Source organism: Episyrphus balteatus, chromosome 2, assembly GCF_945859705.1.
Source record: "Episyrphus balteatus chromosome 2, idEpiBalt1.1, whole genome shotgun sequence".
Taxonomy (NCBI): domain Eukaryota; kingdom Metazoa; phylum Arthropoda; class Insecta; order Diptera; family Syrphidae; genus Episyrphus; species Episyrphus balteatus.
Window position 1 is genome coordinate 79,983,527 of NC_079135.1, and position 23,853 is coordinate 80,007,379.

General features: G+C 32.7%; 2 protein-coding genes across 3 annotated transcripts; one reads left to right on the forward strand and one right to left on the reverse strand.

Moving 5' to 3' along the window:
- The first annotated feature begins 3,563 nt into the window (after positions 1-3,563).
- LOC129909919 (non-canonical poly(A) RNA polymerase protein Trf4-1-like) lies at positions 3,564-7,934 on the forward strand. Of its 2 annotated transcripts, none has more exons than XM_055987088.1 (2): positions 3,564-4,045; positions 4,112-7,934. In XM_055987088.1, the coding sequence occupies exon 2, from the start codon at positions 4,188-4,190 to the stop codon at positions 5,922-5,924; it is 1,737 nt and encodes a 578-aa protein (XP_055843063.1). In that variant the 5' UTR covers positions 3,564-4,045; positions 4,112-4,187; the 3' UTR covers positions 5,925-7,934. The 2 variants fall into 2 exon arrangements, with proteins under 2 accessions (XP_055843063.1, XP_055843064.1); XM_055987089.1 differs by having other exon boundaries at positions 3,564-4,010; positions 4,077-7,934.
- A 6,023-nt stretch (positions 7,935-13,957) lies between these two features.
- Positions 13,958-19,688, reverse strand: LOC129909924 (dysbindin protein homolog). Its single transcript, XM_055987095.1, has 3 exons — positions 19,083-19,688; positions 14,159-14,320; positions 13,958-14,091 (listed from the first exon to the last, which is right to left on the reverse strand). The coding sequence occupies exons 1-3, from the start codon at positions 19,579-19,581 to the stop codon at positions 13,994-13,996; spliced, it is 759 nt and encodes a 252-aa protein (XP_055843070.1). The 5' UTR covers positions 19,582-19,688; the 3' UTR covers positions 13,958-13,993.
- Positions 19,689-23,853: the final 4,165 nt, after the last annotated feature.

The window sequence follows — 23,853 nt, forward strand, 5'->3', positions numbered from 1 at the left end:
TCTTTTGCTGAGAATAGCTTTTGCCCATTCTAACTTGCTGGATTGCTCTGGGGACCGTTCGGCTATTGGTATCAACCTTAGTGCTCTATAGATCCCCTTTGCGTTCCTTATGTCATTACGGGACGCTCTTTTGCTTTCCTCTCCAGCGGAGGTGGAACTATGAGAGACAGCTACACTGCCGCTGGGGATTTGAGCACTTTTAGGGTCAGGAAGAGGTCTGCCTTGACTAGAGGTGAGACTGTAAGAGACAGACGTTTTACTGGTCAAGACATCCCCTTCCGGACCCACAGAGTTAACTATTCCTGAGTTTGGAGTAGCAATTCTGTTACTGTGTTCCTCGGCGGAAGCATGACTGTAAGAGACAGCCTTACTTCCGTCAGGGAGTGGAGTAACCAACGTGTTCTGAAGGGGTTTGCTTTGACTGAGGGTGGATTCGTAAGAGACGGTCCGTTTTTCAGTCATAGCATCCCCTTCAGGGCCCGTAGAATTATCTACATTAGTGCTTGGGGTGTCAGTAGTACTGTAAGAGACAGCCGTACTTCCACTAGTGGGAGCTACCAAGGTAGCAGGGTTTGTATTGGTGGTTGTTCGCCGGCTTCCAGTTTTGCACTTTGCAGTCTTTCTGGAGGCTGAGGTCGACTCACCTTTACTTTTCTTTTTGTCAGCGTTTTTCTTTATTTCCGCCGAGCTAACTTTTGTCACTGGCGACTTAGCCTCTTTCGAGGCCAAGCCCTCGCCGGCAGTCGCGACACCTGCCGACACTTGAACGTATATCCCCGTTCGATTTTTTATATCTTCGTTAGCTTTTTCCATGTTTTTGTTTTTCAAGTTTTCTAACTTTGAGGTTATTTTTGAGTTATGTTTGTGGTGAGATCCTGCAACTGGATTGCTGGAGGATCCCACGATAAGCACCCCCACCACGACAAGGTCAACTCATATTTGCTATGCAAAATAAAAATACAATGGTGTAAATTTTTTTTGACAGATGGCAGCTCGCCGTCGCGTGTCGTCAATGATGAACAATTTATCTTTTTTATTCTTAAGGCTTAACTACATACACCACTTTTTGAAAAAGTACAAAAGTGAAAAGTTTTTTTTCTGACAAGCGCAATTGTTTTGTGATAAAGAGTATACAAATTGTTTTAAAGGCCAAAAAATAAGCTTTCTGCGTCATTTGTTTTAATTTTTCATCCCGAAAAACTATAAAAAAAATGCGTTTGAAAATTTTCACTTTTGTACTTTTTCACTTTTTGAGCCAATGTAGTTAAGGCTTTATTCTTTTTTATTTTTTTTCTTTTGATGTAATTTGTGAAAATAAATTGACCCGAACACAACAAAGAATGAAATTATAAAAAAAATCATGTGTGCAATTCACACGTGGTAGAAGTGAAACCTTAAAAAATCATTTTTCTTGCAAAAAAAAAAAAAATAGAAAAAATCTACCTATTTTTATTTTATCACCTTCAAATCCATGTTTTTTATATGACAACCTAGATTAAATTTATATCATCTGAAAGCTTATTGTCTTAGCTCAAAATATATATATCGATCAAGTCTATGAGACATTTACAAAAAGAGCTAGAATTTTTTGAACTCGATCAAATTCCATCAAAAAAAGCGAAAAAACACGTATTTTTATCTTCTCACACTATTAAATCCATTTTTTTCCCTAACAACCTATACAAATTTTTTTTTTAATTTCATCCAAAAAGCAAAAAAAAACATTTATTTTTATGTTCTCATGCTATTAAATCAATTTTTTTGTTTGACAACCTATACAAAATTTTATACCATGTGAAAGCTTATTGTTTCACCTTGTATAATAATGCATAAATCTTATTTCAAAGATGTCTACAAGAGAAGTTAGAATTTTTTAAAGTCAACCATGTCGAATTTCCAGACTGAGATTACGGTACTTCCTACACTGGTAGCTGGTCATCGCCAACAGATCTCCACAGGTGTTTTGAGGTATTTTTAATTTTTTTTCAATTTAAGATTGTGTAACTTGTAGAGCACTTATCGTTATGTTAGATATATCAAATAAAAGGTTATGTTATCAGCATGCGTATTAAAGTTAAACCAAATTTGTATGTGGACTAGATCAAAAGATATAACGTGTGTTAGAAAAGAACATCTTTTTACCGTTATCTCCGAATTTTGAATATGAAATTAATTGAAATTTTGTACAATTATAATTTATTTAATTACCTATCTAAAGTACAAATTTCATTCATCTATCTATTAAAACAAAAAAGTTATAACAAGTTGAAGTCGTGTCGCGTTTTCGTTTCATCTTGTTTCAAATCACTACGATACTAAAGAAGTTTTCACTTCAAAAAAATTGAAAAAAAGAAGAAGCATCGGTGGAAAGACAACTCTGTAAAAAAAAAGAGTGAAGCTGATATAAATCATATCATGGATTCCATTCAATATTTACTATAGATAAGAGGTGCGTTCACGATCTATTGTAAAAAAATAAAATTTTACACAGAACGAAGGAGAAAAAATCAATTAGCAAAACTGCATTCAAATCTCGAAACTTGCACATACGACAATATTTTATTGAGGCGACGAAATTCCAAAATTAAACGAAAAAGTGCGTTCATAAAATAAAATACATTTGGAAACAGTCTTTGACTCTGATATTAGTCTAATTGCAAATGACCGCATGTAAACAAAGCAACCATGCAATTATGAAAGCACCCTATACTTTTTCATGCATTGCATAAGAACCAGTTGGACAAATATTTAATCCGTAGTTCCGAAACTTTTATCTTATGTAATCGATGATCTGATTTTTAGCACTGCTTCAATATTCATATATATGCTAAAATAACTTTATCCATTCCTGAACTAAAGTTGAACCACGGCCAACCCCCCCGAAATCGACAAGTTAAATTCCTAAACCATGGATGAACCACGTTTGTACAACTAGATTACAAGCCATTGTAAACCCAGATCGAGTTGAAATAGGCCTGGATCGACTCGTCACCATTGACTCAGTCGAGCCCTTTGTATATAAAATCTATTGTACTATCATGAAAAAAAAACAGCGCCACCAAAAAAGTAAGCTAGCGAACGAACTAAAAAATATGTCAAATTTCAAACAGAAATGTATATCTCATCTCCTTACTCCCATTATTAATTCGATCTAAGTGCCCTCGCGACCACTCAGGTAACGAACAAACTAAAAAATTGCACTTCATGATAGTACTATAGATTTTATATACAAAGGTCGAGCCGAGTCCAATTTGCTATTTTTTTTCTCTTCAAAATCCAACTCGATCTCACGAATTTGTATAAAAATGCAATATTTGTGATATATTTTTGTTCTATCATTTATATTTCCCACAAAAACACACCAATCGTTCAATCACCATTCAATTCAATTCAAATAAAATAAATGCGCAATTTGTTACAAAAAACCATATGCCAACCAACATTCCCCCAAGTTAAATTATAAGAAAACTACCAACCGGTAGCCGTTAGCCATACAACTGGTTTTTTCATATATCCATCTCTTTCAATCTCATTACTCCCGTTACACAAAAAAATCCACCACTTCACAAATGTCAGCCTCTCGCTGCAAATCAATTCACCTCTCCGATTTTCTTGTATATCGAAGGAAAAAAAGAAGTGTTCAAGCGTGGTTATTTTTTCTATTAAAAAAAATCTTCCATTAAAACTAAATTTTACTTCGTAAATAATATCAAATTAATCATTTGCACATTGCCTTTCAAATCGGTTAATAAAATATTAACAATACTAGCGATTTTCTGCAACGCGAAAAAATAGAATTCCAATTCAATTTTTTTTTTTTTTTTTGGGAGTTCACCAAAGAGTAGTAGTGTAGAAGAGGGAGACGAAGAGACAAGAAGAGATAGAAGATCAAAGAAGAACAAGAAGGCAAAACCGACGAAGAACAAGCAAGCAGCAACCAACAGCACAGCACCAGCAAAAAAAATAAAAAATTTTTTTTGCGATAAAAATGTCGAGCGTGTAGGAGCACGGTAATTTTCCAATAAATTACACTAAATTTTTTTGGGTAAGTAATGGAAACAGTAATTTTTTACAAGTGGAACCAACCAACCAACACCCTGATACCCTACAGCATCGCTGCTCCTCCATCTACTAATTATTCTGGATCTCTGCCCTGTGCAATAAGCACAATCCCGAGTCCCCTGTGGATGGATCCTTTTGTTGGCTGGTTTCAAGAGGAACAGGAGGGTCCAGCGCTAAGAACGTGGTATAAGATCTGGGAGACAAATGCCCATGAAATGAGCCAATTGCTCGATTTGCAGCAGCAATTTCAGCAACAACAACAACAGCAGCAGCAGCAGCAAAACACCAAGAACGGCAACACCGGTGGCATCGGCATCGGCAATCCCACAAACAACACCAACATGATTATGATGAACAGAGAACGCGACCGTGATACAACCAATGCTGCCTTCCACCAGACTCTGGATCAACAGCAACAAAATGCGCCGTCAAACGAGCAGCAGCAACAGCGCGAGCGTCCCACAAATGACCGAGGAAGCTATTACAATCCGTCGCGCAGGAAAATTGGCCGCATAGTCGACAATAAGGCATCCACTTACAACCTGAACAGACAAGTCGAGAAACTCATCAGCAAGTACAGAGGTTGTCCGTGGCGCGTACCCAATTACGTGTACGGACGCGGCGTCATCGGTTTGCACGAAGAGATCGATCAGTTTTATCATTATGTCCTGCCAACGCCCGCCGAACATGCCATCCGCAACGAGGTTGTCCTCCGCATAGAAGCCGTCGTCCATACTATCTGGCCAGCAGCCGTGGTCGAGATATTCGGATCATTCCGAACGGGATTGTTTCTGCCCACGTCCGACATTGATTTGGTCGTGTTGGGAATGTGGGAGAAGCTGCCGCTGCGTACTCTCGAAACAGAGCTAATTGCTAGGGGAATCGCAGAGCCGTCATCGGTGCGGGTTCTAGACAAAGCGTCGGTGCCCATTATTAAGTTGACGGACCGCGAATCGCAGGTCAAGGTGGACATTTCTTTTAACATGCAGTCAGGAGTTCAATCAGCCGAATTAATTAAGGAGTATAAGCAACAATTTCCGTTGCTGGCTAAATTAGTGCTGGTTTTGAAGCAGTTCCTGCTGCAACGTGACCTAAATGAGGTCTTTACTGGCGGCATTTCATCCTATTCCCTCATTCTAATGTGCATCAGCTTTTTGCAGCTGCATCCGCGCCAAATACACTCTGAGACGGCCAATTTGGGCGTTTTGCTTTTGGAATTTTTTGAGTTGTATGGTCGGAAATTTAATTATATGAAAATTGGCATAAGTATAAAGAACGGTGGCCGTTATATTCCCAAGGAGGACCTTCAGCGCGAAATGGTCGATGGCCACCGGCCGTCGTTGCTATGCATTGAAGATCCCCTTACAGCTGGCAACGATATTGGGCGCTCGTCGTACGGAGCGCTTCAAGTGAAGCAAGCCTTTGAGTACGCTTACCTGATGCTGTCGCAAGCGGTGTCCCCTTTGAATAATTGGGCGAGTGACTGTAACGAGCGTTCCATACTCGGTCGCATCATTCGCATAACAGACGATGTGATCGATTATCGCGAATGGATAAGAGAGAATTATGAGCATCTGCTAGTCACAAGAATGTCGCCCGGTGGAGCTAATACAGGCCTCATGCTAACAGGGGGCGGCTCTGTGCCAATGGGACAAACGCAAAAGCAATATCAGCAGCTACAGCAGCATCATCATATGATTACTGGTGGTGGCGGCGGCGGCGGCGGAGGTGGTGGTGGAGGTGGAAATAATAGTAACAATGACTATCGACGGCGCGGAAGTACCTCGAGCGGCGACGACTCTGAAGACAGCAAAGAGGGGGACATAGAAACGAATATGATGTCAACACGCGGTGACACATGATGACTGCAGCGACAGCGGTACCACCAGCACCTAATTCCTAATTCTAGCTCTCCTTTTAATCCTTCCATTCATACACAACAACAACAACAAATGCAGCAAAATCTCTTACCAAATGTCTATGCTGCTGCAACTACAACATCAACAATATCGTTGTCATCGGGTCAGTTGGAGTATCATCATTTGTATACTCCAACTACTTGATTGACTTAAATTCGTTTTTAATTTCCTCTAAAACAGAAATAAAATTCCTCCTCCTATTCCTTCCATTTCCCTTTCAAAGTTTTTTGAAAATTCAAACAAAAATTAAATCACTCCTTATCCTCCTTCCCCATCATCCAGTACTCTATTATCGTATTTAAAACAAAAAAAAAGCATAAAACAACATTTTTAAAATAATATCAAGAAGGCTGTCGTTATGAAAGTAAAAGTAAAACAAAAAACAGATTTTCTTTAGTCGCATAAGTTTTTTTTTTTTGTTTATTTACATTTTTTTTAAATAAGTCTTTCTCTTTCCAAATAATGTTCTTAAACAAAACAACCTTTCAAGGGTTTTTTTTATATACTAATTTTATTTAAAAAAACAAAATAAAAAAAACAAAGCAATTTGATTTTAATTTGTTAAAAAAAAAATGTATGTGAAAGGTTTTAAGAGAAATAAGCTTGAATTTAGGAGTTGAAAAGTGTGTGGACAAAACCTGCCTTAAAAAAAGGACTAAACAGAAAAGTCATTTTTTTTTTCTTTGTAAATGCAACTCAGAAAATATTTCAAAAAAACATTTTACAATTATAAATTTATATAAAAAAAAAAAAAATGTCTGCCATTCGCGGTTCTCGTTGTCTCCTTAAAAAAAAATTAATAATTATTATTCTAGTTCTATCCAAGTTTTTTTTTTTTCATCATATAAATAGTGATAGTTATTTTGTTTCTTAAATGTTTAATTATGTATATTTTATTTTTTATTAATTAATAATTATTTTTTGCTTTTTTTTAAACGGTTAAGTTCAAATGAAATTTTTCAAAGTTTAAAAACAAATAAACAAAAAAAAAAAAAATATAAAAACAAAACAGAAAATTATACATTAAAAAAAAATATAATTATTATTATTATAGTTATTTAATAGTTTTGTAAGTTTCTATTTAAATTAAAACAAACAAACCATGTTATATGAGAATGATGCAACAATTTTATATAATTACGTTACAAATTCATACAACAAAATGAATAATTTAGAGAACAAACAAAAAATAATAAGAAATAAATTAAAGGAAATCTGATCATGAATTAAAATATAAAAGAAAAAAACAAACAAGAAATCTGAACTTCTGACAAAAAAAATATAAAACTACAAAAAAAAAAAATATAAAAAACAAAATTACAATAAACTGCAACGAGAACTACAATTTATTAGTATTTTTTTCTTACTCTAATTGAAAAAAAGTCTTACTTACCAGTTATTATGATGTAAAACAAAAAGTTTATTACAATAGATTGTTTTCTTCTCTTCATAAGTTATATACTATTTGCACGAAATATTCTCTTTTTTTTCTTTTTTTAATTTTTATTGAAGATGTTTTACCGTTAAATACAATATTTTCTTTGAATTTTGTTTGTAAAATGATTTTAATGATGATCTTATAGTTATGCAATTAACATCAACAATAACAACCAACCAACTTCAACCAACAACAACAACATTACAGTTTACAATACACAACATATTTTAAAATTCACTCGAATTATTTTCTAACCAGAATCGATATTACAACAAATAAAAATTTATAATAAAAATAAAAAAAAATAACATAATTTGATTGTATGAATAATAAATTATTGCAGAAACGATCGTCTTTTTTGGAAAAATAAAAAAAATTAGCATACATACATAATAATTATATGTTTGATTGATTGTACTGTGAATTTAGTTTTTAAACAAAAAAATGAAATGGAAATTGCATACATAATACATATTATTATATAGTATATATATATATGAAAACAAAAAAATATATATTTAAATATATATTTTCGAAAAACACGAAAAGCAAAACAAACAAAACAACCAACAAACCAACATCCTGTAATTAAAATACTTATCGATAATTTTTAATTAACAAAACAAAAGCAAAATACAAAAAAAAATAAGAAAACAAAAAAAAAACCAACAAAAAAGAAAGTAAAATTTCAAAAATAAAAAAAAAAAATCTAAAAAAAACCTAAACTGTTAGGTAAACGTAAACGAGATGTCTTTTTATTTCAGTATTTAAATTTATTTGTAGTTTTGTTGATCAAAATAGTCATTTGATGTATTAGAAAGTGGAAGTGTTTTTTTTTTACTCGGGGATGGGTTGGGGTTTTGAAATAATTTGGGCTTCGAGTTTTTTTTTAATTCGCACAGTCACCAAACAAAAAAATACATCGAGTTTCAGTATCGGGTTGATCCAGAAATCCCTGAATGCAGTTGTTGTTGCATTTGTTTTCTCCATGAGTTTTTGATCTGCCTATTCGTAGTATTCTTTTGCTTTTTGTTTGGGCTCTTAGAGCTTCTTTATACAGTTCGTCGTGTCTAAGTCTGTGGTGTATTTATCCAAGACGGTATTTTTGACGTAAAGGCTTCTTCGTATTTTCTTGATCCTGATTCGATATAGTTTTGTTACTCCTATTGTCATGAGAACCATTTTGATTTCAGCTGCTGTCAATTTCCTTTCATATCTGCATTGTCCACATTTGTGAACCGTGTATAAATGCTGGGCAAGGAAGTTCAGTGTAGAGATTTAGAGGAAACTTTTCGGTCAGAGAAGATGGCAGCGATTTCTCGCCACTTCATCCACTATAGCCTTACGCGATGGTTGTTGTCATCATAAGATGCTTCTCTGTTGGTTATAGATTCCAGATATTTGAAATTTTCGAACTTGGGAATTACCGTTTCATTCAAAAAAATGTCCGCAATAGGCCAATTGAGTCGGAAAAGTCTGTCCTTTTTGCGATAATGCGGCATCTACTTCCCTCCAGAGCTTGCACTCATACATCAAATGCTCTTTACAAAAATTTTGGATTTTCACTTATAATGGCTCCATCATCAGCAAAAAATAACTGATTCATTATTGGATCCGCCACTTAATCTTCAAGCAGAAAGTCAAGGACTGCGATAAAGAGCAAGACTCAAGACGCTACCCTGGTTTACACCAATTTTGATTGGGAACTCTTCGATGACTTCTGGGGGGCGTCTTACCTTTGTTTTTCTTGCTCTTATAAGTCCATGATCATACTCACGTAGATTTTTGGAACCTATCGCTCTTTGAGGAAGACCGATATCAAGGGTGGGATTCTGTATCGCGTAAACGAACAAACGTTTTCGTGTGTGCAAACGGTTTGCGTTATGTAACTTGAAAAACCAAAGAATTTGTTCTGAGTTTGTCCCATATTTTCTTTCGTTTTTCAAAAAGCAATGATCGTTTTCGTTTCGTTTTTTTTTTAATGTGGCCCCAGATCTCGTGGTTGTCTATCGAAAGCCTTTTTGACATCAACTACCACAATATGCAAATCCCTTTAGGAATCACGATTGTTTCCATTCTAATTCTTGTTCTCTGTATGACTTCCAATCGCTTTTCCCCTATTGGAGTTCTTCAGCGCCACAGTAATTTGTTTGAATGTGAGCTGTGAGGTCGCGTACTTCTTCGAAATTAAGTTCGGTTATTGGAAAGTTTATCCTGGGAAACTACTCATTTAAAAACCCGTCACCATGTGTAAAGAATTTTTGTCGTCATCCACAAGTAGTAGTACCCCTTGAGCATCGTTAATAGACTATTCGAAACGTTAGCAAATCTTCTAAGCTTTGTTCTTTCTTTGAGAAGTATCGAAAATTTCGCACTTAAATTTTTAAAATCTATTTGCCAACATTTTGAATTATGAACAAAGGACATATGGGACAAGCACAAGATAGATCTCAAATGACGAAATGTAGCATTTATACCACCTCGTGTGATTACTCGACAGAAATTATACGTATCCCCTAAATACTTGCAAACAAATTACACGCGTAAAAGAATGACTATTGTGCAAAGACTTTGGACTTGGGTTATACATTTATTTATTTTGTTTATGTCGTCGGTTGAAAAAAAAAAAACATAAGTTTGAGATAAACGGAAGTAAAACACTATTTATTTTAAAATTAACATAGATATTTTTTTATTGACATACGACCTTGTTTGCTCAAATGTTTGTATTTGTTTTTTATGCGACGTATAGAATTTTATTCATATACGTGCTTTAGCTTTTGTTTAATCTTCAACTTTGCGTACTTACTTTGGATGAACTGCGCCTCAAGGCAACGCTACAATCCATTGTGGATTAGGGTCTCAAGCAACAAGTTTATGCAGTCAGCTCTATTCTTAGCCAGCTGCATTCAGTTTTGCACGTCAAGTTAATTTAGGCAATGTCCACAAGTTTTTATTTGAAACCACCTCTCGTGGCGAAACTGGAGTTTTCTAAGGTTGGCTAAAAGCCCAGTGGGATTCTCCTTGGATTCTGCGGAGAAATTTCCTGTATGGATTCAACAGTGGCGTCTAAAGGTCGAATCAGAATGAAACTTCAAGATTGATTATAATTTTTCATTCATGGGCTGCCACACCAGAGGTTCTGGGTAGTCAAGCTTCAACCACGTAGACATTTTGTTTAAGGGTTATACCTCTCGCGAGCAAGTGTATAATCCTCGAAGAATATCATAAAGAAGAGCATATCGTCATAGTCGTTAGGACTAGGTGCCCTTCATGCTAGTTTATCAATTACACGCATACAGGAATGATTGGGAGTTGTAAGACTACGCTTAGATCGTCGCTCCAAAAATGTTTTTATATATTTATTATGCAATTTCAATGCTTGCCTTATTTCCGTTTTTATCATAACGTAAGATTTCTTTGTATTGGAAAAAGTTTAAAATAAAAATCTTATTTTTTTCTTTTTCCATATGATAATCTCTATCATTAGTTATTGCAAAAACTTACTACAAAAACGATAAAACGATAGATCGTTTTTGTTTAACGTCATGTTTATCATGGTTTTACGTAATAGTAGTTCAGTTGTATAGTAGTAGTAGTAATGTGATTTTATTATTTAACATTTTAAATTGACTTTTGTTTTACAAAAAACATGATATAGTTTTAAGAAATAACGCCCTTGAATCGTTTGACAATATCCTACCATATGTAACATTTAAACAAATAAATAAAAAAAAAAACGATACTTACCAGATCATGGGGGCTATCGTAAATACAAATTTCTCTAGAAATGTTCAAGGGTACTAAAACGCTTTTGCACTAACATTTTCTTTGAACACTCAATTGGAGTGTTACAAAATGTGGTTTTAGACTCGTGTCCTTATGATCTTTCGAGCCCTGAAGTCAAAATGCATTTCGGATTTTTTCCCAGACCCCCATATAACAAAATCTAACTTTCTCATACTATTGAGATACCTTTTAGGGTGCCTGGCAGAGGGAAGGCTGAAAAAAAAAACTGGCTTAAACTTACATTTTCTAAATCAGGAAAAGGCAGAGAAAGTTAATATCTGGCCATCATATGGTAACAATAAACAAAAAAATATTATTTCAATTTTATAAGAAAAAAACTGAAACTAGGTGTTTTTTAATGGGAAACCTGTTTTGTAAACCTTTAAGGGCGTCTGGCAGAGGGAAGGCTGCAAAATAGCTGGCTCAAACTTATATTTTCTAAACCAGGAATATACATAGAACGTTTATTTGTTACCATCATACGGTTATACCTAACAGAAAATAAGTAATTAGGTTTTTTATTAGAAAAATTCAGTTCAAAATGCTTTAAAGCGGTCTGGCATGGTGAAAGCTGAAAAAAAAACTCCTGGTACCCACATTCTTGAAATCAGGGGATTTTTTATGATTTTTTGGTGTATCATTTTTTGGGTTAATACGCAGCAAAACGCCAAAAGTTGATTTTTGACTGCACTTTGGATGCGTCTGGCAGAGAGAAGGCTGAAAAATAGCTTCTAGACCTAGAATAGACGTAGAATATTAATTTGTTACAATCATACGGTTATACCTAACCGAAAATAAACTATTAGATTTTTTATTAGAAAAATGCACTTCAAAATGCTTTAAAGCGGTCTGGCGGGGTGAAAGCTGAAAAAGAAACTTCTGGTACCCACAGTTTTGAAATCAGGGGATTTTTTATGATTTTTTGGTGTATCATTTATTCGGTGATACCAAAACGCCAAAAGTTGATTTTTTACTGCACTTTGGATGCGTCTGGCAAGAGAAAGCTGAAAAAGATCACTGCCAGACTTTTTCCGTTGACATACTGTGGTGCATATCTAGGTATGTACACACTCGAATTTCGGTTATACCAAAACTGCCAAAATATGCTGCCGGCTCTCGGTCTATAATGTTTCTTACCACATATCAAAACTGGCTTTAGTTCATTTCTTAAAAAATAGCAGCTCTTTTAAATTGTGTTACAGAAAAAGTTTGAATTCAAATGTAAAGTTTTGAAGGATTAAATATTTCCGTTTAATTTATTAACAATAAGAATAATTGCTTTGCATTATATATTAAATACCTCTAAACAATTAACAAAACATTTCTTCACAGTAAGGCACAATTTGGCATGAATATAATGTCGTTTTCTTTCACTCTATTAAGGAGTACTCTAAATTTTTACTCCTTTTTCTGGAGTGAAAGAACATAATGAGAGTAATTTTTTTTTTATGTAATAGTGTGTGTGACAAGGCAAAATTGGATAATATCCTTGAAAAAAATAGTGATAACAGGCCTAAGGAAAACATTTTATGAATTGAAAAAAAAAAAATTAATATTAATAACATATGAAGCATAATACACGAAGACGGAAGGCGTAGAAATCATCTTCCAATTTCCTTTTGATTTTCGTTACGGTGCGTCACGGGCTTCTACACGCGTATTATTGTTTTTGAAGACGCAAATTTGAGTTATTTTCTTTGGTTTTATTTTGTTCTTGTTTTCGTATGACGACTTCTATAGGAAGACGTAGACGCACGAGATGCACATAAGAACAAGAGAGGGAGAAAGATCGATTTCTCCTTTGCTCTTATGAGCATCTTGTGCGTCTACGTATTCGTGTAGAAGCAGACTATGTATTTTAATTAAAAAAAACACCAAAATATACAAAAAAAAACAACCCCCGTGAGGGGTCTATGTGCAACGAAAACTTTTGCATAAATTAAAAACGTTACTATACACGCAAATAATACACAACCGACGAAGCAGATTCCGCAACCGACGAAATAAAATAAAGCAGAACAGCAAAAAAAAAAGAACAAGATCAAAGATAAACGTCAAAAAGAGTCACAAATTTTTTTACCGGAGACTCACGGTAGAAAATCTTCCTTCCTTTTTTTTCGAACTTTATTTCTCCTTTGCTCTTATGTGCGTATCGCGCTTTGCGTCTTCGTGTAGAAGCGGACTTAGTTTTGCTTTTGGTATTTTTCATTATGCTTCTGATCAGTTTTTTTCAGCCTAATTGACGCACACCCTTAGTTTGATTTTATAATTGTAAAATAAAAATATCCCATCAACGCAGAAAAAAATTGGATTTTTTTGTTATATGGCACAGGATTTTTTTTTATTGATGAAGAACACTGGCGGAAATTTTGTTTTATTCGGTTTTCAATTTAATTTTGGAAAAAGTGAAGAATTAACGAAAAAAATGGAAGAAATATATCTGGCGGAATATAATACAGTAAAAATATATTCATAATGGTTGTTTTCTGTTAATAACAAAAGAGTTTGAAAGAAAAACTTTTCGCATTTTTCAATTTTCAAACAAAATTTTAAAATGTCAAACTTCAAATTCATAAATCGGTGTAAATCTGACTAAAAATGTGGAGTAAATCCGGGGTACTCCGTAGTACTAAAATTACTCCGGAGTAATTTTTTTTTTACACTTTTGTGGCGTCAAAGAACACAAAACCTTCAAAAGTGCAAAAATGAGTACTAAAAGGGTACTCTCAGTGGAGTGAAAGAAAACGACATAAATATCATAAAAAAAAAATACGTAAATAATTCATCAGTCATTCAAAAAATCTTCCAAGTCATTCATTGTTCCATCGTTATCTAAATCGATTTCCTCCAATGTCATGACTCTGGCGCCCTTAAGCTCGATTTCTATTAAAACATTATTTATAGTTATATTTTTATGAAGGTTAATAGATATAAAGTTAACAAAACTTACTTGTTACTGCACCAGTTTGCTTATACACTTGCATGTCACTTTGAAAAGCATCATCGAAAGCAGCTTGTCGTTCTTGTTGCAGTCGCTTTAGTTTATCCTCTTCATGTTGGATCTTTAGTTTCTGTTCTTCCGCTTTCTTAAGTTGTTCAGCTTCTAGTTCCACTAAAGACATAAACTATCAGTAGTGCCTTATTATGTATTATGTATATTAGGGCGTTTGAAGAAAAAAAAAATTGTTTGATTTTCTCGCAACCTGCCTCAAAAGTTTCGTTTAGCCCAAAAAATGGTCCCTGAAAGTTTGAGCCCTTAATTTTAATGTAAAGTACTTCCACATCGCACTTTTTTATTTCCCATAAGAATAACACAGGCAATTCTTTTTTGTACTCCTGATTCTTATAACTAATGAAGGATAAGTGGAGTTTATCCTTCATTAGGATTAAAGAATTGGACCTTGGACGCTCTACAAGAAAGATAGGTATATAGTAATTTTTCATTCAATCACCGTTTTTTTTTCTTACAATATTGAAAAATGTATGAATCTATGTATACATGGTGTCCTATAATTAGATAAAGAAAATTTCAGAAATGATTTTTGGGTATATTCTAAGAAAAAATTGTTCTTTATCTGCGAAATTGATGATTAAAGAAAGCTCTTACTTTGGTATACCTTTACTCATTTTAATGATAATTTCTCTGTTAATACAAATAGTAGAAATTTAAAAAAGGTCTACATTTTTAGAAGATTATGTTAATCTTTGTAAGTGCGTTTGAAAAAATGTTGAAATCTTTTTTGGTTGCTCATATAAGATATTAATTTTTAGGCTATTCATTTTTTTCTGCCCATGATATTTTTTGACTTTGAGGCCAATTTTCTTCGAGAAATGTGTGATAAACATACGGCTGATTTTTTCATAGAGTCCTAGCGCTAATACCGGCCTTAGTCCTAAAGTTAGTACTCAAATCGATATCAACTCATTTCTTCACTCAAGAACTCAAGTAGGGCAGGTTTTGCTAGTAGCCGGCCTCTCAAGATTTTTTTTCATAAAATAAAGCACAGAAACGTCAAATATCAACGTTTTCGAATAATTCTTTAAGTAAAATGTACTTTATTTAATTCTTTTTCAGTATAGTTAAAAAAAAGTAAATAATTTTTCCCAAAAATAATTTATTTAAGCTTTTGTAAAAAAAAGTTCCGATTTTCCTAAATCCGGCCTTTGTTTCCTTTTCATATTTTCGGCCACTGACTTTATAAGGTCAAGTTTAAATAAATTGAATGTTTTTTTAGGAAATTTGAAACAATTTTGAATATTAATAAAATGAGTAATAACATCAAATGATTCAAAAATTTATTTATTTTTTTCCATTTTTTAAACTTTTATCAACAAAAGGGGGCCGTCCCACTTAAAATTAACAAAATTCACATCTTTTTCCTATTTAAAACCTATTTTAATTGAAGAATATTATATAATTTAATAAGAAAAACAAAATTTCAAAGCGTTAACTCGGAAATTGTTTACACAAAACACTAAATAGATAGTAGATTTCGGCAGTAAAATTATAAAAAAAACCTTACCCGATTGGACCAGGACACAAGTTATTTTTTTTGAAGACGACTGATTAACAAGAATAATAAGAATAATGTAACTTAAGGAGAGACATTTAAAACAACAGCATAATTATAACGATTTTTCTGAAAGGTGGACGGCTACTGGAGACGGCCGGAATTAAGCAACTCTAGCCTACTAAGCCCTAGAACTTTCAATTTAAGGCCGAGTTCTAGTTAAGACTCGGAACAAGCTAGCTCTTCAAAATCAGTTGGACCTGGGTTCCTGTACTGTAACTTTATCACTCTCTCTAAAATCCATTTTCTTGCATAAATAAAGCGAAATTTCCTTCAAATTCAGAGTTTATGAATTAACATAACATAACTTGATTTTTATCCTCAACTTCCGAATTCGGTTTTATTCACTACAAGTTGACGTTTTCAACTTTCGATTTAAAACTCGAGAGTTGATCAACTTCCCTAAAAAGTAGAAGTTTGCCGACCAAACTTGAGAGTTTGATTCAGATTTTTTTTTTAAGTTTTTCTGTCTAAATTTTGTTGACAGTTATTGTTTTAACGAATTAATATTCCAAAGCAAACAAAAATCGAAAAATTAAACACAAAATAGAATACAAATATGCTATCGATATGACAAATTTTAATTTAAATAAATGACAGAAATTTCATAAATATCCGAGGGATATTTTTCAAACTTGAAGTTGACCGACTTTAGGGCGATTTTGTTGCGAGTTGACTTTAACTCGAGAGTTGAAACAAAAGTTGAGAATTTATTTTGTTCACTATTTTTTTCTTAACTCTCGAGTTTAAAAAACAAAAGTTGGCCAACTTTCAGTTTATAAAATATCTCTGGGATATTTGTGACAGTAAACACAAAAACTGTCAGTTTAAAATCATATTTTGAATGTTTCACGTCAATCAGTTGGAATTTTATTAATATTAGTATTTTATTTTGTATTTCGGGTGTTCAAAAAGTCGAATAATTATTTATTTATCAATTTGATTCCTTTCTTCAAATTATATTAACTGTTTGTGGCTTTAAATATAATAACCAATACGTGAAATACACGTACAATTATTCTAGTGGTTCTGGGCGAAAAATACTTAAGAAGGAAACCCAAATAATTAAATAACTAATTCCAGCAGAAATAATAGGTTTTTTTTTGGAGATAGAGCCGTATGCATAAAAGGTAGCATATGCTTTTACTAGTAAATTTTAATAGTATTTACTACTTTCGATATGCATAAAAAACATAGTAAATGCTGGAAAGGTCGTATTTATTAGAAGAATAGTATTTACTAGTTTTGGATGAATTTTTATAGTAAATACTGGTTTTGATATGCATAAAAAACTAGTACGAACTTTTACTTTCTAGTATTTACTGGTAATTTTTCAAGTTTCTAAATACCAACTTGAACATTTACTAGTAAAAACTTTCTCATGTTAAATGTTATTTATCCTCTTCTTTAGTTGGTCTCCTGTTATTAAAATACCAGTGTTGGCTTGAAACTCAGGAATAAACAATTTTAAGGCTTCCGCCTTTGCTTTTTTTTATATGAGGCTGTTGAGATTTGTTAATAAGTACTGCATACTTTTTTAGTATTTTAACAAACTCTACTTCTACTTTTGCCATTTTTTTAACTTCGAACACTCACTTTTAAACTCTTAAATTGTGTTGAAAATTAATTTTAAGTATATTCACTCGATGTTGTAGGTATATTTGATTTTTTTATTGAATAAGGAAAATAAATTTTCTCAAGTTGAAAATTAAACGAAACAAAAAAAAAAGTATACAATTATGATTAAAACAGTCAAAGCAATGCAAAGTAAAAATAGAAAAGTAGATTTGAAATAGTGAAGTAAATTATGTGTACTAAAATTAAAATGCTTTTTTAGGCGTTTGTTCTAAGCGTATAACTTAACCGCCTTAAACACCAGTTGTTATTAGCCCCGTTCCATTGGAGGTGGTAGTTTACTCGTGAGTAGAAATCTAGTACAACAACTACACATTTCTATCTCCTCGAGTAGAAGATCAAGTGTTAATTCTAGTACTAGACCTACTCATGAGTAAACTACCACCTCCAATGGAACGGGGCTATTATCAACAAATTGTAATACAAAAAATTGGTTACAAAAGAAAGAAATTATAGAACGTTAAAAATATAGAACAAAAAAAAAAGCAACAGCATTTATGTAGGTATCTAGTATACTATTACTTTCAGATGAACTAGTAGTATTTACTGGGATGAATCCAGTATTTACTATTAGTTTAGCTTCTTACTAGTACTACTAGTATTTACTATAAACCTTTTACTACTAGTAATTACTTTTTTTTATGCATATGCCTCATTGTTTTAATTTAAAGGTTTTAATAAGACGCATAGGTAAGGCAATAAAATGCTTTTCGCTCTTTTTTGAAAAAAAATTTTTATAGTAATTTTCTATCAATTTGTAAAGCAAAATTTTTCTAAGTCCTTAAGAAATCCTATGTACTTAAAACAATTTTGCTTTACGCCGACGTTTTGCGGAGCAAAATTTTTTAAAGTTTCCTCTAAAAAAATTGCTTATTTTCGGATTTTTTTATCTTTTGGAAAATTATTTTTGTTTTCACAATAGTCTACAAACAAAATTTTGACAGAAAAATATAAAAAAACAATCCTTTCAAACTAAACTCTCAAGTTTGGTCGGCAAACTTCTACTTTTTCCGGAAGTTGAGAAAACTGGAAGTTTATCAACTCTCCGGTTTAAAATCGAAAGTTGAAAACGTCAACTTTGAGTGAACAAAATCGCCCTTAGATCTTCAACTGGAGAGTTAAGAATATAATAGTGAATAAAAAGAAACTACAACTTGCCTTTAAACTCTCGAGTTAAAGTCAACTCTCAAGTTGGCAAACTCGAGAGTTTGCTTCAAGTTGCGCAATAGTGAAAAAAATTACCCTAAATGGATTTTAAAGTCATTCAAAAATTGTATCGCCAGTGATAAAAGTTAAAGAACATGGGCAATGGTTATTGTACCAATCGTTACTACTCAAATTGGGACCAAGTAATTGCTTCACACAAATACTAAGCCCTAGTACTGTTAAATTTGTACTGAGTATTCAGTTAGGACTTGGTATTTGTGGTGTTTATCCTTCATTAGTTATAAGAATTAAAAGTAAAAAAAAAATTCCTGTGTTATTCTTATGGGAAATAAAAAAATGCGATGCGGAAGTACTTAACATTAATATTAAGGGCTCAAATTTTCAGGGACTTATTTTTGGGGCTAAACGAAACTTTTGAGCTTGGATCCGAGAAAATTTTACAATTTTTTTTAAACGCCCTAATGTAAATAAAAAGAATAAGGTGTAAATATAAGTTCATACCCATTTCCATTCGTTTGGCCTCCAAATTATTTTTCATGATTTGTTCTTGTTCGTCCAGCATTTTAGTGACATCCGATAGATCAGCAATTTTCTCTTCTAATTCAATGCCCAAAGATTCAATTTCATTGAATTTGTCAAGGCTAGCTTTAAGATTTTCCTCTATTGCAGGTAGTCCAGCTAAACAAGTCATTAGATCATTCATATTTACCTGACGTGCTTGCATTCTTTGTTGAAGTCTGTCAATTGTTTCGGTTATATTTTTTGCTACCTCAACATTTGCCTTATTTGCCTCGTATGTATTTCTCCAAGCATCTTCGTATTTTTGCAATAGTTCTGAACCAGCAGCAATATTGATTTCTGGAGGAATCCCCAGTTCATGGTCGCTGCTTGTGTCTAGTGTTGGCGAATTTACACGAGAAAATTGTGTGGAAATATTTTCGGTTATGTGAATACTTTCTTTAAGTGCATTGTTGATTTTTTTCTTAATATTTTCTAACATTCTTGAGATTACATTTAAGTACAAATTATATTAAATTTATTAACAAATTTATAAATTTATCAAAATAAAAATACTTTGGTTGTTGACAGTGAGTTTTTTATTTTTATTTTTTGTTTGTTGAATCCGTGAATGACGTTTGTTATCACAAAAAAAGTCTGTTCAATGAGCAAGTTCACAATTCACATTGGGTGTGTTCAATCACCTATGAAATTGTATCTCGGATACACGTAGCTTGAATTTTTTTTTATTGAAGGAGACATTTTTTTATCTTGTATGAGTGCCCCTGTTCTGCAACTTTTATCACTTGCAATAAAATTTTTAAATGACTTTAAAATTCATTTTATCTCATCAAAATAAAATAAATTTCGTTAAAAATCATAATTTTGCTTTATTTATGGAAAAAAAAAATGGATTTTAGAGATGTTGCAAAACGTTTATCGTTTTAGGCCCAGTGCCCCTGTTCTGTAAAATTGAAAGAAATTTTTCTTTCTTTTGCGAAGAAAGTAGATTTTATAGACGTTTTATCGCCAGTGATAAAGTAACAGAACAGAGGGCGCCAGTTTGCCAAAACAAAAAAATTAATGGAACGCAAGAAGCGAAAACTCTGAACAGTCTTTAGATTTTTATTTCTAAAGAAATCACTTTTTGATCACATTTTTATAAATTTGAAATTCTTTAAATATTAAATGTTTCACTTTTTACTCGATAAAGAACACACTGACTAGACTATTATTTATTCCATGTGAAGGGAATTTTGACAAAACTCATGTTTGAGTCGAAAGAAATTCTTTTGCAATTTTTTCAGGACGGGTTTTTTTTTTGACGTAAAACACATATATTTTTTGAATGCGCATACACGATTAGGGCTCAAAATATTCACATTTGGTTTTATTGGGCCTATAATTCAGAATGATATTGGGGAATCGCGTTCGGGAGAAGGGCTCCCAATCAAAAAGCTCAGGGAAATTTTGGAATTTTTTCGCTTTGTTGGGAGCCCTTCTCCCGGAACGAAAGTTATTCGTTTATTTCAGAAACGATATAAGTCAAGCCACTTTTTTCTGTACGCTAGACTGTGGACAGATACAAAATGTGTACATCAAAAAACGAAAATGTGAATATATTTTAGCTCGGTTAAATTTTTTAGATAAATTTGTATGGGGATAAATAGCTTGTACAATGTACAGCCCAAATAAGATAATTTCGTAAACTAGGTCAGTTCAAATTTCAAATTTAATTTTTTTCTATACGATTTAACATTCGAAATGAGGTAATTTGCGAAGTTATGTTATTAATAATTATATTGGGTTTTTACATTGCACTCTGCGGCAAATCAAAGAAAAAAACTTTGATTTGAATATTTTTGAAGATAATTCGATCGAGGATACAAATTTTTAAAATCTAATTGACATTAATTTTTGGCGGTTTCATATTATTTAAAAACTATTGTTACATACATATTTTTTGAAGCATTTCACCCTATAGGTATCACCAACGGACTTAATAAGGACCAACTATAAGTAAATTCATGATTCTATTTTGATTAAATTGATTGAGGTAGTTCGAGCTAGTTCGAGTTTATATTCTAGTCTGTGGCTCTACCTTAGAGGAAGCTACAACTACAACTTGCGATATGCATTGAAGCGAAAAATCAAACGATTTGCGGGTCACTTTGGTGTATGCGTAACTTTTTATTTTGTCTATTTATTTAAATAGTAAATATATATAAATTTTTTGTCGCTGCCTTAATAAAATTAAACGTCTAGCCAGTTAAGTTCTTATAATGATTTTCTATTCTTTTAAATGATGTCTGTCATTAGATACCTACCTACTAATGTTATTTTCTAAGTTCTTGTAATTAATTTTCAATATTTGTATGTTTGTAAAACTGAAAAAAAAGGTATACTTTTAAAAACTTTTTCGAAAAAGGTAAATGTGGAGATTTTGAACTGAATTTTATTGGGAGTTATTTTTGATTCCTTTTTTTTTTTTGAAAAAAAACTCCTTTACCATCTAGAATGGCCACAGCTCTAGGGTTACCAATATATTTGACCGAAACTGCTTAAAATTGCTGGTAGTTCTTAGAATAATATCAATCGGAATATGTCTGTGTATAGGAATTTTATTATTCACACATCACACTATGGTCTATTGATTTTAGTTGCAAGAAAACTTCCTGAGAAATTTATGAAGGAAAGCATTTATATTCCTCAAGATGTCATCCCATTTCAATAACATTTATAACAAATTACTCAGATGACATTTTATTGCAACTATTCATTTTCTTCAAAACCCAAAAACCCAAACGACATTAATCTTTTTAACACAAACAGTTTATTTATAAACAGTTAAATCCCAAATTGTATGTCTTCACACACATACATCACACAAATACATATATATCGAAATAGAAGAGTTCTACGTGTGTGCTTGAGAAGAACTCCCATTTGTCGCAGAACTAAAAATTGACAGCAAAAATAAATTTCAAAATATTGAGTGCAGTACTTATGGCCATGGGTGGAAAATCCCGTACTTTTCTGTTTGGCTGAATGTTGAAACATAAACCCAGGAGTGGGATAACAAGGGATATGTTCGCTGCATTCTGCAGCACAACTGCAAATATCTAAGGTACTTTGAAAGGATAGTGTTGTGTATCGTTGTGTACGAGTTGTATTGCTTATCGATATGGATGTGTGTGGAAACTTCCGGTTATAAATCATTATTTTGTCAATGGAATTATTGCAAGTTGTGTATCAATGACAGAATGGGAAAAGTACCAAAACAAAAAAGAAAAAAAACTATTTCCACATGTGCTACAGAAGATTCCACCCTTTAAGCTTTTTATCTGCTAACTGAAATTTATAGCTCACAGATAGTGTTTGTGTGTGTGTGTTTGTTATTTTTTTTGTAATATAGGTGAAGATAAAAACATATTTTTCAGTTCGTGATAAAATTGTATACAATTTGTACGAAATAAATTGTGATATGGAATTTATGCTGAATAATATGTATCTGTTTTTACATTTAACAAAAATAATTGATACTTAGTAAGCTTTGGAAGGATATCGTTTTGTAGCACAAAACAAATTTCAAGTGCCACTAACGTACTCTATTTAATAATGCCCGAAGGTCCAAAAACATCGCTTGTCAGATGTTTCTGTACGTGACGATCTATTACCATAACCGGGGTCGAATTACGGCATACGCTCGTTAACGAATGGTTGCTATGTGTCCCTATCGTTTTCTAATAATTAAATAGAGACAGAAATAGTCAAAACATTAACGTATGATCGTAATCGTGTGCCGTAATTCGACCCCATAACTGTTGTTACTATTCTAAAAGGGCCATGCGAAACTCAACTAATACATGCTGAAGCTGAAGTACCTCGTCTTGTCTCCCTGTCGAATGTTGTTGGCGTTGTTGGTGTTGTTAATGTTGTTGGTGTAGTTGGTGTAGTGGTGTTGTTGGTGTTGTTGGTTTTGTTGGTGTTGTTATTGTTGTTGGTGTTGTTGGTGTTGTTGATGTTGTTATTGTTGTTATTGTTGTTGGTGTTGTTGGCGTTTTTGGTGTTATTGGTGTTGTTGGTGTTGTTGGTGTTGTTAGTGTTGTTTTTGTTGGTGTTGCTGGTGTTGTTGGTGTTGTCGGCGTTGTTGGTGTTGTTGGGGTTCTTATTGTGGCTTTTGTGTGAAAAAAGTTTTATAAAATAATATGAAACTTTTTTGTCCGTTTAAGATAGAGCTACTTTCTGTGGCACTAACGACACTTGGTGTCGGTTAATTGAATAATGCATAGTACGGTTATACAAGAGTTTTAAAATTATAATCGTGGTGAAATTATGAAATCTGTGAGGTTACTGGATGTGTTTGGTTTGACGAACTATTGTTATTAATTTTTGGTCTGACAAACTATTGTTATTTGTTTTAGGGAAGGACAAGGAATCAATTTCCAGTACCTGTTAAAATCAATATTTTTTCAAACAAGTTTAGGTTCATTATTATTTTGGTCAGTTTAATTCTGTTACATGAAAATGTGTGTGTGTAATCCTACTCGCGATAGTTCAAGTTCAAACGACAACACGGATGTCCTTGTAAAGATACGCTTTATCATTAAATGTGCCCATGATTATGAAAGTGGACTAAGTCACTTTTTGCATTGTTTAAAGAAAAACTTACATAATAATTTTTTTATAACGATTTAATTATATTTCTTATATGAAATCACTAGAGGAGCAATAAAGAAGTTTATTAACTGCAATTTCGGTTTCAAATAAACTT